This window comes from Dysidea avara, chromosome 3 (assembly GCF_963678975.1).
Source record: "Dysidea avara chromosome 3, odDysAvar1.4, whole genome shotgun sequence".
Taxonomy (NCBI): Eukaryota; Metazoa; Porifera; class Demospongiae; order Dictyoceratida; family Dysideidae; genus Dysidea; species Dysidea avara.
Genome location: NC_089274.1, coordinates 50,205,506 through 50,224,376, shown reverse-complemented (window position 1 = coordinate 50,224,376; position 18,871 = coordinate 50,205,506). Strand labels below are relative to the sequence as shown.

General features: G+C 38.8%; 3 protein-coding genes and 1 long non-coding RNA gene across 7 annotated transcripts in view; 1 reads left to right on the top strand and 3 right to left on the bottom strand.

Moving 5' to 3' along the window:
• Positions 1 to 123: 123 nt before the first annotated feature.
• Positions 124 to 2,584, top strand: LOC136251559 (uncharacterized). The gene is made up of 2 exons (XR_010699124.1): positions 124 to 1,046; positions 2,390 to 2,584. It is a non-coding gene; the product is annotated as an uncharacterized lncRNA (long non-coding RNA).
• A 1,849-nt stretch (positions 2,585 to 4,433) lies between these two features.
• On the bottom strand, positions 4,434 to 6,037 carry LOC136248622 (ER lumen protein-retaining receptor 2-like). Its single transcript, XM_066040382.1, has 4 exons — positions 5,887 to 6,037; positions 5,573 to 5,832; positions 4,589 to 4,841; positions 4,434 to 4,540 (listed from the first exon to the last, which is right to left on the bottom strand). Exons 1-4 carry the CDS (start codon positions 5,975 to 5,977, stop codon positions 4,506 to 4,508), a joined length of 639 nt encoding a protein of 212 aa, XP_065896454.1. The 5' UTR covers positions 5,978 to 6,037; the 3' UTR covers positions 4,434 to 4,505.
• Positions 6,038 to 6,581: 544 nt separating this feature from the next.
• On the bottom strand, positions 6,582 to 18,648 carry LOC136251551 (transmembrane channel-like protein 7). Of its 4 annotated transcripts, none has more exons than XM_066044022.1 (18): positions 18,531 to 18,636; positions 18,427 to 18,486; positions 18,188 to 18,377; positions 9,353 to 9,425; positions 9,224 to 9,302; positions 8,758 to 9,176; positions 8,578 to 8,711; positions 8,386 to 8,530; positions 8,184 to 8,342; positions 7,987 to 8,135; positions 7,790 to 7,937; positions 7,649 to 7,746; positions 7,449 to 7,598; positions 7,329 to 7,404; positions 7,152 to 7,282; positions 6,948 to 7,103; positions 6,814 to 6,892; positions 6,582 to 6,767 (listed from the first exon to the last, which is right to left on the bottom strand). In XM_066044022.1, exons 1-18 carry the CDS (start codon positions 18,553 to 18,555, stop codon positions 6,720 to 6,722), a joined length of 2,319 nt encoding a protein of 772 aa, XP_065900094.1. In that variant the 5' UTR covers positions 18,556 to 18,636; the 3' UTR covers positions 6,582 to 6,719. The 4 variants fall into 4 exon arrangements, 3 of the variants coding, with proteins under 3 accessions (XP_065900094.1, XP_065900093.1, XP_065900095.1); XM_066044021.1 differs by having other exon boundaries at positions 18,427 to 18,489; positions 18,531 to 18,619; XM_066044023.1 differs by lacking the exon at positions 18,427 to 18,486 and having other exon boundaries at positions 18,531 to 18,648.
• Positions 18,595 to 18,871, bottom strand: part of LOC136251553 (calcium-dependent protein kinase C-like) — a 9,255-nt gene continuing 8,978 nt past the window's right edge. Inside the window, exon 17 of the mRNA XM_066044026.1 lies at positions 18,595 to 18,841. Coding sequence (XP_065900098.1) covers positions 18,683 to 18,841 — 159 coding nt within the window. The 3' untranslated portion in view covers positions 18,595 to 18,682. The remainder of the gene's footprint in view (positions 18,842 to 18,871) is intronic.

Sequence of the window (18,871 nt, the reverse complement as noted above, 5' to 3'; positions counted from 1 at the left end):
GCACACGTACATACTGAAAACTACAACATACTACTACTTATTACCTAACTATATACTTATTACTACCTATACGTACTTAACTTAAAATATACATTACAAGCATACAGGGGCCTAGACACAGGGGTACCATGTGCTGATGGATCAGTACAGGAGCCCCGGCAAGACTTACATTAACTAAAGGTAAATTAAATTACAATACACAAAAAAAAACTATATCTACATATATGTAATACTTAAAGTTTACCTAAGGTGGTCTAAAAGATCCCAGCCTGGGGAGGCTCTAGAATTAAAAATTCTGTAAGAACAGGACACAGCAATGCGAGCTGCCTGCTCAAACAAGGATCTTATGGTTTTCTTTGGCACTTCACAAGCAGTAGCCATTTGAGCAATTGTTTCTGACAAAAAGTGGCCTAAACAACCAATTTCAATTGGAACAAGATTGACAGTTAACCCAGAAAGCTGGAGGTCATATTGCAAGGAGCTATATCGATCTTCCTTTCTAGCTCTAGCAGCAAGAAGATGTTGCTGGGTATTAGTTGGTACTGTCAATTCGAACAAACAAATGGAATCATTAGAAACCAATACCAAGTCAGGCCTGCTGAGGCAGAGGGTGGAGGAAAGATTGGTTGGGATGGTACTAGGGGGGCTGGAACTAGCTAGATAACCTGGAAGGTCAGCGTAAAGTTTGAATGTTTCAGGTAAATGCTGTTGGAGCCCATGAACAAGGTAGAATTTTTCGTAAACTAAAGCTTGCGTGGGCGAAAATCAGTAGAAATCATCCTGGAAATCAGAAATCACGGTAGAAATCTGGAAATCTCGTACGCTCTTTCCAAAGTGTCGGACCCCGTTGATTCCTTGTGAGTTCACAGCCAGCTAATAGAGATATAAAAGGCTACTTAACTCGAGTCAACATTTCGTATTTCGTGAGTTTACTAAATGAAGGCATTATTTGGAGTTAACTGACCAGACAGGAATGGGCGGTCAGCGGCGAGGTCACCGGTTCATTAAATTCGAAATTGAATTGCTCAGACACAATGGACTGAATGGTACGTACATTATTGTTACAGAGCAGACAGCACAGGTGATATGGCTAGGGAAATTACAAAACAAATTAAATTTTATGTAATTACAAAATTAGACTCGCAGTGTTGCCAGATGACTTGCTCCAAATGTTCATGTGAAAAAATAAATTTGTTCATAAAAAGTTCATGAATCCATAGTCACTTTCCGAAAACTAGCCCACACATTATAAATAGGTGGATCTCTGGGTTAGTAGGGCACTGAAGAGCAAAAAAAAAAAGTTGCCACCTAAAATTGCCAAAAGTTCATAAAAAGTTCACAGATTACTCCAGGTTCATAGAAAAGTTCATAGATTATTTCAAGTTCACAAACCAGCCAAAAGTTCATAGATTATTTCAGGTTCACAAACAAGACAAAAGGTTCATAAATCTATGAACTTTATTTACAACATGGCATTAGAGTGCATTTCTAGATGGGAAGTAGCCCTTAGAGTAGAAACTTTGCTGGTGTGAATAGGTAGATGAGTTTGGGAGAAAGAAACAACGACATTGATGGTATAGCCTGGTGGATCTTTCCATTGTAATGAAATAGTTGAACCATCCAGTTGGTGTCTAAAGTTGTATTGGAATCTACCAATGATTGAAGTCTTCTGGTTATTGTTGTTTTATCATAATGTAATTTAAGTACATGGGGTCACTAATACTGCATGCTTGTGATGTAACCTCATGACATGTCAAGACAATTTGGAGATTTGAAATAGACCAGACCCTTTCTCTCCCTACCCAGTGACAAAGAGAAAAATGTGGTCTGGCCTAATGGTATGGGTACCAGTCCTAAAACAACTGCAGCATGTTCCATTGACGAGTTAACAGTAACTGTAGCTATGGTTGCAAGGCCTATCTTATGGTGCATTTCCTGTACAATTTTATGTTGTAATACAATTAACCATTGTGGGATTCTTCCATTGCTGAGGACAAGCTAAGTTTCCAGAATTACCTGCCCTCACTTACCTTAAAGTGAATGTACCATAGCAGTGGCAAGAGTAGCGGTGATAAACGTACGCGGCATCTCTGTTTAGCACAGTGCAATATATGATTACTGTGATTTCCCTCTCTTTTGACTGTTGCATTGTGAATGCACAACATCAGTGTGTTTGATGTACAGTGGAACCTGGTCACCTTCAGGCCAGCATTTCTTGATGTTTGCTTTATACAATTGGGTTAGTGTATAGCTGCCGCACTAAAGGAATTAAAGTTGGCCAATTTCAGAGAGGTGACCTGTCTATACAGGACAGGTTCCACTCTACTTGCACAATGTTAGTGTTGCATTTGCTAATGTAGCTCAATCTTTATGTAGACTGTTTTTGTAGGTCAACAAAACTCTTCCTGTGCTGTGTCTTTCTACCACTTGTCAAGGAAACAAGTGTTTGTTGCTGTGAAAGATTCATCTCACATTGAAACTGATAGCATTTTTGTAGCAGACAAGTTGACTATAGAAAAATTACATGATTTCTATGTTGTACCAAGGATTCTTAGTAATAAATTAACATGACGGTACGGCACAACAGTGCATGTTGCAACATGTTGCTAGAGGGATGGTTGTACTTATCCAACAATGGAGTCGGCTATGACATTATGTCACTTGTCTAGAGTCTGTAGTTGCTGTGAAAAGCTAAAACAGCCACTGTCGTGAAATTGAGTATGGTGGTAGGAACCATAATATAGCATACTGTAGAGAGAAAAACCATCAGTTTTATTGATGAAAACACAGTAACAGTATAATTATATCCTCGGACACATGCTACCACAAATAGGGCAATACAACATTCATTATGTGCGCTCAATTGACTTTCTGTTCCAACCATAGGCGGTGGAGACAGGGGGGCCATGGCCCCCCCACTTTTATGGGACACTGTTTGTAAGAAAAGATCGAGATACTCTAATAGAACAGTCAGGATCTGGATACTCTAATAGAGCAGTCACAGTATTCAGAGAAGTAGTATAGCAAGTTATTTAGCTACGTATGTGTAGTTATAAATAAGGAGATATAATTGGTGGAGAGCAGCTATTGTCAGCAGGCTGTGACCTTTTTTTTTTTTTGGTCTTCAACTTACAGCTGGCCTGGCCCCCTCACTCTTTGACCTGCTCCACCACCCCTGGTTCCAACACAGAAACATGCACAACATTGTACACTTGTCTCAATCAGTGCTCCATGTGACTATCAAATTAACTGTGTAGCTATTAGTAGGTCTTCTTTGGATAAATATTTTGACTAGCTGAAGTAGACTACTGTTCAAGTTTGAGAGCTGTACAGTAACACTTCTACAGAATTGCCTATCATTTTAACTTCTGAAATTGTCAGGTTTACAAATGATTGAAACCAGAAGCACTTAAAGAGTTTTACCATATTCTTGTACACGCTACAGGCCTGGGGTAGGGGCAAAACAGCTAAGAAAGGGACATAATTACTTAGCTAGCACCACTTCCACAACTAGAGGTCACCATCAAAGATTTCTGCAGTTGCCAACAAGGGTAGATGCTTATATGAACTCCTTCTTTCCTTTTACAATAAAATTATGGAACCAACTAGATTATCATATTATCCAAGCTCCATCTCGATTTATTTAACAATAATATTATATAAATTTGTAAATAAGTAGCTAACTACATATGTACGAATATACTCATGATTGAGTTTGTACATTAACAAATATATATATATATATATATACTTGGGTAACTAAATGCTAATCTTGTATATTTTTTGTGGGTTGGAAATGTTCCCACTACACTGCACACGCCCAAAAACTTTTTTGAGTCCATCGGCTAAATGGTTTTGACACGACAGAACGGCGAATTCGCCAGGTACGAATCTCTGGCCCCGGTAGGCGCCTAAGTAACTATTGACCTACCAGTATTAATGGTTTTAGGCGTATCTCAACCTGGATATTAAACCTTCTCCTTCGTCTTCTACCACACAAACACTTTGAAAAATGGGCGGTTATTTGGGGGGTGCGCTCCAACGCGGATTGCTTTCAGCGAGTAATTGGATCACGTGTCTCCGTTACGGAGTATATAAAATATTATAATCTATGACATTGTTTACTTAGAACAGTAAGCGCCCTCTGATGTCACGCGAAGCCATACAAGGCTCCTTAATCACCATGGTAATGGCTTTTCAGACGCCATTATTTTTGAGTTCTAAACCTGGGCGAACACAACGGTTGCTATCATGTTACCAGTTATGGTACTGTAAAATGGCAAATTTGGCAGAGAACTGTGATGTTGCTATGGTTTTGGTACTGCAAATGGCAAATATTGGCGGTCAACTCCTTCGCAACGGGTTATAACATTATAAGGTCTATACCCTCGGCTACAACCATACAATAGCCTCGAGTAAGTTTAGTCAAAAACTAACCAAATACAAACGTTCATAATATACATAATATATTTCATTGCTAACACCTGACAATGCTAATATTAGTTCTATGCTGGCAATTTCAGCTCCCCTCCTTTAAGCACTATCAAACAACAATTACAATAGGGTAACAAACACATAGTGACAATACCTTTTGTGATGTACAAATAGAAGAAGTCACAGTAAAGGATTGTCTGAACACAGCCGGCTACCACTGCAATAAGATCATAGAATCCTTCAAAGTAGTACCGATATATCCAGTTGACAAGATATAGTGCACGGTAGGAACCCAGTGCAAACAAGTAGTGAGATGTGATACTCTCAGCTTCACCAGTCTTTGAAACCATGTACAACTGAGGCATTATGGCAACTGACTCCAAGTAGATGCTGAATGTCCATAGGATCTATGTGTAACGTAACATACACATAAATGGTACACATGTATGGCCCAGGTGTTGTTTTTTTTGGTTTTTTTAAGCAGTATTGCTTGATGATATTCTCCAGCCTAACCAGCTGTTGACTGGGTAATAATATAACATTTTTACTGCATCTAATCTAATCTCGCTCTAATTATCATAAAACTTTAAAGTGTGACACAAATTTGATAACTATAGAAAAAACTAAATCGCTGTTTTTATTAGATACACAATAGAAAGGATAGGGAAGCTCTTGTATACATGGTTACCATGTTTATATTCACACTCCTGGCCATTGGCAAAGTGCATTAGTGAATGCAATGGACAGGTACAATGTGCATGACTCAACAGTAGTGGTGTACTTACCATACACAGCGCTTTTTCCCATCCAGCTATTAACATTTCAGTAACAGGTGAGATATAGAACCTAATTACAGCAGTAAGCCAATTCCTCACAAAATGAAGTTCTTATTATGGTATAGAAGTTCCAAGTATTGTACTCAGTGCAAAGCCACATGGTTGGCAAGTCATTGAGTATGAGCAAGTTGTGTCTTAGTTGCTCCTTATTTCTTTAACTGTTTTTTTTCCTTTTTCAACCGCATGCAAGAAAAGATTCCAATCCACATTGACAAACAGTAATAGCCTAACCCTGTCCAGCGGTTCTAGCTAATCTGTCTCTTTCCTATCTAAATGAAGACACTACCCAGCCACAAGCTAACCTCCATTATCGTGAAGTCATGGTTGACCAAAACTGCCAGTCCACCACATGGGATCACCAGTAATTCTGCACGGAACGTGTCGTGGTGTGAATCATATGTAGACCGGAACTTGTAAAACATCAAAAACAACGTGGCATAGGTAGCTAAGATAAATATGATCTTCATACTGGTGTTGTATACGGACACGAAATTAACAAACAGGTCCAAATATCGAGTCGTGAACACCATGGCGTATAGTACTTGACTCTTGCCAGATATACCTGGGGCAATGGAAGACTACATTTCACACTTTCACAAAAATGTTACTTCCTTACCAGAGCACGAACGACTCCGCCATATTTTAACCAGCAAAACAATGATTGCTAGTAAATGGAAAAGATCTCCAGCTAATCTAAAAGGGTTCATTCTCGCTTCTACACTGCACCTTTGTTTAGGGATCACGCGATCTGTTAAAACCTTAGGTGTCTCTATTGATTTCGTGCACCAAAAAATAAATGTAATTACTTGCTTGATGAATAGCAAGCTCAAGGGAGTATATTAATATTATGCTTACAGAATAGTAATTCTGAGGATCTACCAGTGACCTACACTGATAACCTAACATACTTTAAATAATAACCATCAGTGTTGGGCAAGTTACTTTAAAAGCAACTAGTTACATATTACTTGCAACTGAACTATTTAGTTACAGTTACATATTACTCAGTAACTATAATAATATTACATATTATATTACTTTGTGTCCACAGCCTTAAGCTGTTACGTGTGAAACTACCACTTTATCACGTGACATGATTGCGTTGTTGGACAATGTGCAAAATCTTGGTTATAAGTAAGAAGCTGAGCTGGTGAATATGCTTCATTGCGGCTATGTGTTACTCAGTGGATTCCTAACGAGATTAGTAACTTCGTTACTTGTAGTAATAATATTACGTAATAATTAATTTATTAGACTCGTTACATTAACTATATTACTTAGGTACCGTGTTACATTTGTAAGTAAAGCAACTTCAGTTATATTACCCATTTTTATAGCGTATTTCACAAAAGTAATAATATTACGTAACGCGTTACTCCCAACAATGATAACCATACACTAACATATCAGTCTACATGTTTAGTTACAAGTAAATGGCATTGTTGTTAATTACTGCTGTTGCTGTCTGCCTCTTAGGTGAACATTATCAGCTTCATCCTAAACCATTAGAATACACACTACATTGTATAAAGTGCACACTTACCAATACTAGCTGTTTCTTCAGTAGTGAAATTGATTCATTTCTTGTCCTCAGCACAACGTACAAGCTGTAACTAAGTAGCCTACAGTGTAATACAGCTATTATATGGCACAGTCACTAAGACATGAACCACTTACAATAAAGCAAGTATTAGTGGAACAATGAAGCCTGCTGTACCAAAGAAGCTGATTGCCTTCTGAGCATCACAATTGAAGTCACTTATAGTATCATTTACGACAGAGTACATGTATGGCTGACCCCTGAATGGACCACACTCTGCACTTGGCTGTAACCTACCAACATGTGTAATACCATGGCAACAAGCCAATTAGCACACATACCTGGTGATGGAGTAGCCAATAGGAATAAGAATTATAAATAGTAACACTAATAGTAAGAAAAGGAAAGAAAAGTTCTTCCTGGCAGTATGAAATGGCTTGGCATCAGGTTCACAGTTGAACTTCAAGCTATACTGCAAGGTGTATGTACTATTAGGAGAGTATACATTAGGTGCTTACCCGTCTAACATAGAAATGAATCACCAATGTTGCTATGGTGATCAGTGGCAAGTAAGGACAATAAAAGAAGCCCAACCTAATGGTTACTATAGCAACCAATAACACAGAAAGAACACATACCATAGTAATGCCTGAGTATACCAGATATCCAAGATACTAAGAGGTATTTCAAACTCCGGCTTTCTAACTAGCCACAAATGTCCATCATTATCTTTATGAAGAAATCGATGTGTCCACTTTAACCTGTCCCAGTTTACTTTACTCAACAAGCTGCCGCATAGCAACAATGACAGATAAATAATAGTAAACTTACTACTCACTGTAGACTGGTCTCTAACACTATCACTGCTCCATTAACAGTTAGTAAGTTGACTAATGATAAACGATAAACCTCTTGTCCAATGAATGTCTCCCAACACTACACACAACAATTACAACAACAGTGCAGTGCTGTGTCCTACCCTAGGACAGTTCTCTGATTGACTCCTGGCAGACACTCGGAATTCATTAAATGAACATCCATCACTCTCGCCTGGTTGAGTACATGATATAACACCCAGCAAACTGCCAATCAGCACAACGATTGGCAACAGTCGCACAATCACACTCCTAAAATATTCACATGATAGTCAGCCAACTAGCTAGTTACTATAGCAACCGTATGAGAATAGCATAGATCTTCCCTGGGGTAGTCTTGTAACGTTCCAGCTCTGCTAAGAAAGAGAAGAGCCATGGAAAGAAGAGATTGATAAAGGAAACTACAATTGAAGTGACAAGTGTTTCAATAGTCAGTAATCCAGATGTGGTCTAGATAACATGTACAAACTAAGGTAGGTATTGTCATGGTATACTCACTCTATCTAATGATAATCTAATAGTATAGTAGATCGCAGTACTAGCACCAGCCAAACACAACAGAACAAAGGAGTTTGTGATGATACGAACTATTACAATAGTAGCCCATTCTCGGATAGTTCTCTTCTTCTCACGCTCAGTAATGTACCACACCTCTTCCTGTATCAATGCCATTACCATGACAACCATAGTAGTTACCTACCTCAAAATGCCTCCTCATTATTTTGCGTTTAAACTCAGCAACTTTACGGCTCGTAATGTGGTAGTCCCAAGCACTAAATAGTTTATTAGAGAAGTCATTACGACGACCAAATGGAACATAACCCTCAGAGTAAGCTTGGCCCATCCTAAAACATTACGTGATCAGTATACATGTAGGAAGTCACATGATCACCTGTAAACCAGCATCACTACAAACATCCCATACACTACTCCAGTAACCATCAAGTAACTAAGGGGTAAGTTGTAGCCATCAATAGTTCCATTGTGGTATTGCCCATAGAACAAGACTGTTCGATTAAAGTAACCCTATCCAACAAGAACAATACAAATAGCTCAGAGTACACGTACTCACTTGACCAGTGATAAAGTCAATAATCCACTGAAACCCTCCAACCTCTGGATCAACATTACCAAACACACAATAACGATCATCACTACCATTGACACAAACTCTCTGCACATCAGAACTTTCCCGAGGTCTGCCACTTGACCCACAATTATTGTCACTACAAAGATTAATTACAACCGATCCGTTAGTTGAAAGATTACAAGAATATACTGTAGCTGTTCCCACTGGGCATAGGTCACATGATCTTAAACAACGTAATTGTGACCTGCTCGGATCATCTATCACATCTTCACCATCACCATAACGCCATGATATCTGAGGGATACACACAAATCCAAACCAAACTAGAAACATCAGCAAATTGGCAAGCAACAAAAATCTGACAAAGACAAAATAGGAAACTGGTCCGGTCCCGAATTCACCTTCAACAAAACATTGTTAGCATACGTTTGTGATTACCGCAACACACCTTCAATATTCTTCAGATGCCCTGACCACAATCGATAGCCGAATAACCTGGTCAATTGACGGTGTATTCTAGGCCAGTACTAGAAGCAACATTTCACAAAGAAGTACAACAGATAACATGTCCACTCACCAAGTCCTTGCGCTCTCTAACGGTCTGTACCCAACTAATGTTACTATGACGATGAGATCGATCAGAATCCTCCCTAGGTCGAACAACATTACACAGTCACATGTCATCATAGTTCAATTATAGTACTATAGTAATAATCAAACAAGTAAGGTCAGAAAAGTTGTTCCTCGGACAAGACCAACCAAATGTGCACAGATATTTAATTTAATTAAAGATCAGTGGATGTAATTTGTAATCGTTAGATGTTCTATTACCACAGTCTGTGGGTAAAATTGCCTTAGAATTGGGCTCCAGTTTTGCACACATATTGTTCAAACGTTCCTTAGAAATAGCACACTGTTAAGCTTGACATTCATCTAGTCCAGTACCCCTCCCTCCTGAATAAGATTTTTGTTTCACCCACATCAGTGCTGTCTACAGCTCCACATACTAGCTTTTATTATGAAGGTATTTACACAACCACACACAACTATAGCATATAGCTGTTTGTATCCATTTTGTAGAAGTTTATTTATTCCACTAATGTACAGACTCGGGTATGAGTATTGTCGTACATGTGTGATAAGTAAATATACCGTATAGCGGGTTTTTATCACGAGGACTTTAATCACGCGTTTTGGGCACTTCGCAATATTAAAATTCGCGACATATTTTATCATGTGGAGTTTATCGCAAGGTTTTTAGCCGAGGGGTCCTTCACTTCCAGAAATGTCGTCAATGACTATGGAAATTTGTCAATTTTTAATAGAAATATAGAAATTTCTTTGTTGGAAATTCAGAAATATGTAACTGAATTTTAAATACATAAATCCGTACAATTAAAATTTTTAAAATGTTTGGCATCAAATTTTGACTATTTCATTAGTGTAAGTTATGGGTCACTGTCAATTATTCTCGTGCCCAGTCGGGCTCGCGCTAATGCGCAAACACCAAATTAGCGTGAGCCCAGCTGGGCACGAGAATAACTGTCAATAGAAGATATCTAGATTATAAGCGCATCCATAATCTGCTCATAAATTTGTTATATACTTTTGAGCTGATTCGATTCCCACAGTGCAAAGGCCACAGTGTAAGTTGCTTAGGTGTGTCCGTGGAATAGTGACGAGAGCTTTATTCAAATTCCTGAGAGGTCATATGCACTGGCAACCTTGCCCCAACCGCGATAGAGTCAGTCACGATGGCTTACCAGACCGCTAGCGCTCGGCTCTCCTTGAACCCATGCTGAAACCACAGCTCATCTAATACATGCAGTAGCCTAAGGCACAAAATATACTACAACTCAAGCTACAACTTCATAGCACTCAAGAATTTCCAAGACAGAAATTTTGACATCAGTGGTAGAAGAAATTAAAAATTTGGGTTGGCAAATTTCCATATTTCAAAATATTGTCGATGGATTTTGTATGTGAAGGACCCCCCGATTTTAGCGCCTGTAAAACTGTCGTGTTGGAAAGTTCAACAACAAACCAGGTGCTTGTTTGTACATAACAGCTTGCTGATCATTTACTACGGTTCAATCAGTTGCTCATTCCCCTACACAACACGTGTTTCTTCACCAAACATCGTTGAATGCGGCTGCCCTACCCGTTTCCTAGTGAACTTCAGGCGCCTGCATCAATTCATCGTGGATACAAGCATAGGTACAAAGAAACACAGCAAAGAGAACTGCTTTCCATCTCGTACACGAACATTTATTACAACGAGTAATAAATTCGCACAAGGAATTTAATGTCGCGAATTTGTGATCTCGCGAGATTAAGTGTCGCATGATTTTATTTTCACAAGTAAATTTATCCACGAGAAAAACCCACTATACGGTAATTAGTGTAGATTATAAAGTCTCTCCTTTAAAGTTTGCAAATCCAGTGAGCACGATTAGGCACTGAGTAGTGCCCAGGGGGATAATTATGATACAATTGAAGTAAAGTATTTTGCTTTGGGGAAACATTTTTGCACTATCCCTATAACTGCTCTTCTTTCCAAAATTAAGGCATGCACTCACAGCTGAAACTGTTTTCTAAAAACATGTGAGGTTGTTTGTATGCATGTATGTCTGTACCGTACACAAGGAAATTTTGATGTAAGAAAAATTTGACAAATTCAGACTTCAGCAGATTTGACGAATAAAATGTTGATGAAAATCAAGAAATTGTAGGCAAAACCTGTACTTTTAAGGATGCTTATAAACATTTGACAAATTTAAATTTGACGAATTAAACTGATTCGTCAAGTTCATCAAAATTTTTTGACATCAAAATTTCCTTGCGTACGGTATATTTGTTGTCTTTACACAAATGTGAGCAAAATAGCTTATAAAGGCAGCCAGTATGCATATTGAATTTATTTGGTTAATAATCAATACATTAATATTAAAGGGACATGCCCCCAAAAGTACGTAAAACGCTTAAAATGGTATAAAAATACACTGATTTTCGTGCATTTTCAAAGCACCCACAGTATTACGTAGTGATACCAACAAAAAACCGTCTGCTAATTACGCACATACCTCTAAGGAATACTCCACCTTATTTTTAAGACCCCAGCACTGTTTCTGAACCCGATTCATCATTTTGCCTAATGCGTAATGTATTGTGAGATTCACCCATTACCAAGACTGGGAATTCACCTTAAACTAATTAGTTGAAAAAAAAACGGTCTGGAACATTGTGTACATGAATAATACTTCAGTAATTCAAGGGAACTGTACGAAGAGTTGTTACCCTCAAGCGGGCCATTTAGTTTAAAGACAAAAGTTAAGGAGAGCCACTTCAAGAAAGTGCCGCATGAGCAACTTAGTTTAGAATAGCTTTGTTCTAGTTTCTGTAGGCCTATATAAACAGACACCATGTTTCCTAAGCCAACTTTTAGTGGGTTTCTTGTATGTTTTTGGACTTAGTTACCATGTCGGTAGATATGCGGAATTCCGCTAAAATCAGTAAATTTTATTAGGCTCACAATCCCAATGGCTAATATGGTGAGAAATGAAGGCTGTAGCAGTAACAAACTTCCAGGAAGGTAAATTTTAGCTTTGAGGCAGTTTATTGCAGCTTGAAATACAGGTGAAGCAAGTTCACCATTATAGCAAGAGTTCATAATATTAAAAGATAAGAGAGTGTCCTACTGCAGTATAGCCTGTACAAACGCGAATCTCAAAGTATTACAGTAAAACTTTGATTACTTTAGGATATCATGTCAACACATACAGTGTTAAGGAGCACTGACAATGTCATCAATGGGCTGCTTATTGAAGCCATAACAATAACAGCCATTGAAACTTAATGTTGAGTACATCCTTGACCAACTAACACATTAAAAGTGACTATAGGTATTGCACCATACCTTTGAGATTCTGTTTGTACAGGCCAGAGGAGGTTGGAAACACACACGTGAGCGCATACATTTTGTATTGAAAGTTTAACCAAGCGTTCACGAAAGTTTTCACAAATACCATTCGAGAGTGCACTTCAAGTTTAGTCTATTCAGCTGGTCAACCCTATTCAACCCCACTACTCCAGGCACGTAAATCGCTCTTAAAATCTACAGGGATCACATGTGTAAGTGTTTGCTGGGTGGAATCAATGTGTAACACTATAGGGATGCCTTATATGTACATGTATTTTAGCACAATAATTGTCGAAGAAAGCAATGTGCATGCTAACAAAGCCTCTCAGGGTATTGAAAAAGAAGAACGGACGCCGCTAGCTTGGCCTCACAGAGAATCGAAAACAGAATTAGAAACTCGCACACCCACCTTGCATAAGCTGCTGTAAGCACAAGGTAACGTGGTTTAGATATAGCTAAATATTTCTTCTATCACTTACTCCTCATCAGAAATATGCAAATAACAGTAATAAATTTCAGAAGCGCTTATATCGTGTCCAACCTCCTCTGTGTACAGGCTATATATACTACAGTAGAACACTCTCCGCTCTTTCTATATTATGAACTCTTGATTACAGTGAATCTCTATGAATGCTTTTCACGATCAACAAGCAATATACCGTATAGCGGGAAATTTTCGAAAGGCTATATTTTTGAAAAATTCGAAAAGAACATTGTGTTTTCGAAAATAGTACATCCCGGCTTTGAAGTGACAATCAAAGAAAGTATAGCTGGGTATATATAAATGATTTTTGCGAGTGTACGCATGCATGGTTTCTGCTAATATCAGTTAGCTATAGGCCTAATGTATTATAGCTAGGCACTGGGCCACACACAAGTAGCTAGCCATATAGCTATAGCTACCACGCGCACGCGCATATGAGCGAGCACGAATGACACCACGAGTCTTCAAGCCTATAAGAGCTCGAGAGACCAGAAATTACTAGGAAAGACTGTAATTATCAGCAAACATCTATACCGTAGGCGGGGAAAATTATGCGTGGGAAAAGTTTCGCGCGAATTTCACGATTGTAGTAGCTATCGCGAAATTTTTACGCCGGTATACAAAGTAGAGTGCAATTCGCGAAACTTTTCCCACGCGTAACTTTCCCCGCCTATGGTATGGGCTGAAAAATGCCATGTACTTAGCTATGGCTCGATCCGCAGGCCACTGAGGTGAAGTCCGCCAAACAACATGGTTCAACTTACAAAGGAAGACCCTAGGATAGCTAGACGAGATTCTATCAAAGCCAGATTGAGCGTTTATCTAGCTATACTGAACAATCAAAGCAGCAAATTCTAGCTATGTATGTGATCAACACAACAACTGTTAGCTTCCTCCGTGAATTAATTATCTACGGTGCGGCGCAGTAAAGAGACATTGTTTCGAAAATATTTTTTCGAATTTTCAATCAAGCACTCTTTTTCAAAAATTTAACCTTTCGAAAATTTCTCGCTATACGGTAGCCTCATAGGCTAGTAGGAATAACAAATTCCTCTAAGGTGAAAGATTTTATCTGAAGAAATTGCATGAGAAAAGACTATTAGACTATTTAGAAGATCCCTGTAGCCTTCTCACAGGTCTCTAGTAGGATAGTATTTAATAAGATACTTCTATGCATGGCATAGCAACATAAATACTGAATTACAAAATAATTATGAAATATACTAAATAAGCATATATCACAGGTTTGATTAATTACCTATTTAAAATTAGCATGGGGACCTGGCTTCAAAAGTAGTACAATTAATATCAACATGTTGTAGCTGACTTGATCGTTTTGCCTGACCCAAGCAACATCAAGACCCAAGCAACGTCAAGACCCAAGCAACATCAAGACCCAAGCAACATCAAGACCCAAGCAACATCAAGACCCAAGCAACATCAAGACCCAAGCAACATCAAGACCCAAGCAACATCAAGTCCCAAGCAACATCAAGACCCAAGCAACATCAAGACCCAAGCAACATCAAGACCCAAGCAACATCAAGACCCAAGCAACATCAAGACCCAAGCAACAACTTTTCAAACAAGAAGGAAGCAATATAGAGATAAAAAGTAGTGAACCAAGAGAGGTCCCCTACACCTAAACCTCTAGTTCAGTCTACACCCACAACTGAATTAGGGATTTAATGTCCACTAGTATATCTTCAGGTGTAGGCGACCTCCCTTGCTCCACTACCTTTTATTTCTATGATCGCTAATCAAACTAAAATTCTTATACTTATTTTCATATTTTGTAACATTATTATGACTGGTGAACCCACGCATGCCGCATTAGGACGAAAATAATGTGGATTTTATCGTATTGAAAAAGCCCATACTGAACGCGTGCCCAACTATCAATTATTGAAATAGCGAAGTATACATTATGCTTTGTTTTCGGCTTTGTTCAGCACAGCATTACAAACAAAGAACACTAGGAGAAGGACCTCTGCAATCAATCCAATCACATCAGAAAACTTGGACGATTCCCTTCAAATGTAGGGAAGCCATCACGCAGTACTACCGTGAATTGACACCTTGTGCTGTCAGCAAAGATAAATAGGACACAAAGGAGGACACAGATAAATCCATGAAGGATGCATTGTACGTACTGCAGTACGCCAAAAGGCACCTGTCAGGATGAAGCGATGTCGCACTGTGAAAAAATCAAGCCCGTAGCCTTAGCCATTATCGAGTCCACTTGTCTGAAGGCATCAATCAGTCACGCAGTCAGTTAGAAAAGAGAGTAGAAAATTCCCAATAAATTTCACAGCAACTTTTAGGAAGCGTTTCACATCGTACCAAGAGTCCACAATATGGCCACTCCTCTGTTTCCCATCCTGCATATTACCATGCGAACAGGCGGTCCATTTCCATTGTAAGACTGGCAGCTTTTCAAGACATTATTTGCCTGACACAACCAAGAAAAGTTACATAAAAGCATGCTTAAGCTTGTACCCTCCTTTTCAAGTTGCAACAATAGCACAAATGTGAAGTTTGTGCCAACTTGATAGCACTGCTGACACGTGAGTTTCAAGATGGCTTTTACGCCAGTCAGTATGCAAGAATAACCGGAAAATAATGGAAGAATACAGAATAATGGAAAATTTAGAGCTGACAGTAACTAGATGTGGGCGGTGAACGGGAAACAGATAATTTATTTAGAGTGGCCTAAACAAGAATTATTATGGACTTTTGGTCGTACTGAAACCACTTTTAGGATTGGTTACCTAACCAAGGCGCCATGAAGCTGGGGGTGTTTAACTCATAAGGGTGGTATTTTTGGCCAAAAATGCCCAAACCCCTTCATGATCCCTAATACACAGTACGACATGATAGGTGATAAAGACCAATGTGGAAGAAAACTAGGATAACAGATCACTCAAGGGGGTGACACACAGGCACTCAATGTAGGTAGATCTGCGACCGCTGTCAAAGTCTTGACCGGCTGAAATTTCGCTTTGACCTATGACTAAGAGCCTTTTTCCGGTGATTTGCAGACAATATTGCATTATTTTTTGATTGCGGGTTGGAAATTTTTACCCTTGACTATTGACTTTGGTGGCCTTGACCTTTGAATTATTTATTTATTTTTATTTGTTTAACCATAAGGGTAAGGTAATTACAAAAGGCAAATGCCTATAGGAGTAACACCTACAAAAACACAAAATACATTACAACAAAAAAACAAAACAAATACAAGTTGATGTTGTGCTACTTCTAAAAACCAGGCGCCATGCAGCTAGCTAACTCATCTGGAATAACTATAGACAGTATATGCTACTATGAATTAACCAACTATGTATTACTACTTTGCAATAGGGTAGTTTTGGGTTGTGCAATAATATAATTAGCTATTTCTCGTATTTCGTAATTCATGAAATTTCCATAATTCGTTCAATTACGTTGCTAAGGAAGCGCTTGTTAAACAAACCGCATTTACCAACATATTACGCACAGAAGTATCTTCTAAACTGTACTATCGTGTTTTTTTCCCACAAATTCTCTTGACAAAGCCTCAACGCTACTCTTCATTTTCGTTCGCGTATGTAAGGGATACGCCCCCTTTCAACTTGAAGCAATAGGCTATTCCTGGTAGTGTATGAGGCCTGCACCGTTGTTTTTCAGTTGTTAAACGCCTGAAAACCTCAAAGGGAAGGTAGTTTACAAAGTCTGAGGAAAGTCACCACACCCGTATTTCAGTCCGCCGAAAAGAAACCACCTCAGAGCAAAGTTGACTTGTGCAGAAGTTTAGTACAGACTTCATTTCGCTTTTACTCCTTACGTAAAAGCTGCTGTTACCATTATTTAACGATTTTGCTCACGTGGGTGCGTACAGACAAACATAGATAGGTAGATACGTAGATAGATAGGTACACACACACGTTTTTACAAAAACAATGGACAAATTCCATAATAAGGCTTTATAGCCTATAATAATAACTGTTGCCCCTAGCAACCTGAATTTCCCATTGTTTTTAGGTGATAATGTCTAAAGTAACTTCTCCAAATTTTGAAAGGATAGCATATATATGTCATAAGATATGACATTTTGAAATTTGTGGTTTTCCCATACATATCTATGTAAGGGGGCTACAGTTGCCCCTTCTGGGCAATCACAAAAACGAGGTATTTCAACGCATGCAAAAACCAAAAATTCAAAAGTACATATATCTCAATTTTACATAATTTGAAGGTGTGAATGTCAACAATAATCTCTCCAAGTTTTAAATGGATAGTGTATATAGGTCATAAGATATAACATTCTTTAAATCCCATGATTTGTGTGATTACCGAGAAGGGGCAACTGTTTCCCCCCATTGACAATGTATGGAAAAATTGTAACTTCAAAATGTCATATCTCAAGACTTATATATGCTATCCTTTTAAAACTTGGAGAGGTGACTTAAAACATTGACACCTACAAATAATGTTAAATTCAGGTTGCTAGGGGCAATGGTTGATTTTTTCGTTATTATGAAATTTGTCTATTTCAGTAAACCAGGCGCGTGCCTGGTTTTAAAAAAAAGAAAAAAAAAGGACATTAGACCGCGGTCACAGATCTACCTACTGTAAGTGCCTGTCCTTGAATGTCTATCTAGACCAAGCCAGATATGCCAACTCTCACACATTAGGCGTGAGTCTCACTCTTCGGCTAGTAATCTCACGTTCTCACGCTTAACCCTCTGTTTCTCACTCTTTCAGCTTAGTTCTCACGCATTTCTCACGCCTGATCTGCTTCATGATTAGCCCTGTGCTTAAAATTGGACAGACCTGTGCTTATTTTTGTACTTTGAGCATGTAGCGACCTTTTTTTTTTTTTTTGGTCTTCACTACCAAAAATCTTGGAGCTGCACTTGAATCTGGTCCACATTGCTGGTAGTGTTTGAGGTCTCACTCCTAAAATTGTTCAGAGGTTGGCATCTCTGACCAAGCAGGTAGTCTACATTGATGTACATGAGACTTACTGGATTCTCTCCCGCAGTGGTTGCCTGCGTGACGACCGCCTTTGACCATCATTACGGCCCCCTCTCCGCCGTTGGCTTAACGTGTTCACTTCGTGTCGGAAACGTTGTACGGAGGCGTCTCCCCCACTTAGTATACTGATGGGCGTGTCATCCTCCAATTCAGCAGCTAGTTGGCTAGGCAGTTCGTCCACTACATAAAATATTATTGACAAGTAAAGACAGAGGTTGCCTACACAAACCAGAGGGTGGTCTGTCTGCAAGCAACGTGTCGTCTTGTAATACATGTAGTTCAACCGCGTCTGCTTTAAGGAACTGTTTAACGTCTCTTCTACACTTAGCTAACCTTCTTGTGTCCAGTCCGCGTTCATTTTCCCACCTGATTAACTCCCTTTATCGTCTCCCCCATATATAGCAAAACTTATTAATTATTGTAGACAGGGAATTACATAGATTTAACTAAAAATAAAATGTGGTTTTAAAATATCTAATTTCAAGTTATTTCTTGCCAATGTGCTGCATGTGTGGGTTAGTGTAGGAGAAGCTACGAAACACCTCCCCACCAATTTCATTCACAACTGCATCATCTACTGGCGATAACTGAGGAGCCTCCTTTGTGAACTCTGGGTCAAAGTTGTTAGCTGCTCTCGCAGATCGCTACATCACAAAACAGTTAACGCAAATTAT

What these genes read in the sequence shown, in the direction of transcription:
- LOC136248622 (XM_066040382.1), bottom strand. Translation starts at nt 5,977, where the DNA reads ATGAACCCTTTTAGATTAGCTGGAGATCTTTTCCATTTACTAGCAATC. An exon ending in ATGACTTCACGATAATGGAG is followed by an intron (nt 4,842 to 5,572) that starts GTTAGCTTGTGG and finishes CGTTACACATAG; the next exon opens with ATCCTATGGACATTCAGCAT. An exon ending in CTATTTGTACATCACAAAAG is followed by an intron (nt 4,541 to 4,588) that starts GTATTGTCACTA and finishes GTTGTTTGATAG; the next exon opens with TGCTTAAAGGAGGGGAGCTG.
- LOC136251551 (XM_066044021.1), bottom strand. Translation starts at nt 18,555, where the DNA reads ATGAACGCGGACTGGACACAAGAAG. An exon ending in CGCGGACTGGACACAAGAAG is followed by an intron (nt 18,490 to 18,530) that starts GTTAGCTAAGTG and finishes AGTTCCTTAAAG; the next exon opens with CAGACGCGGTTGAACTACAT. An exon ending in ATTGGCTACTCCATCACCAG is followed by an intron (nt 7,104 to 7,151) that starts GTATGTGTGCTA and finishes ACATGTTGGTAG; the next exon opens with GTTACAGCCAAGTGCAGAGT.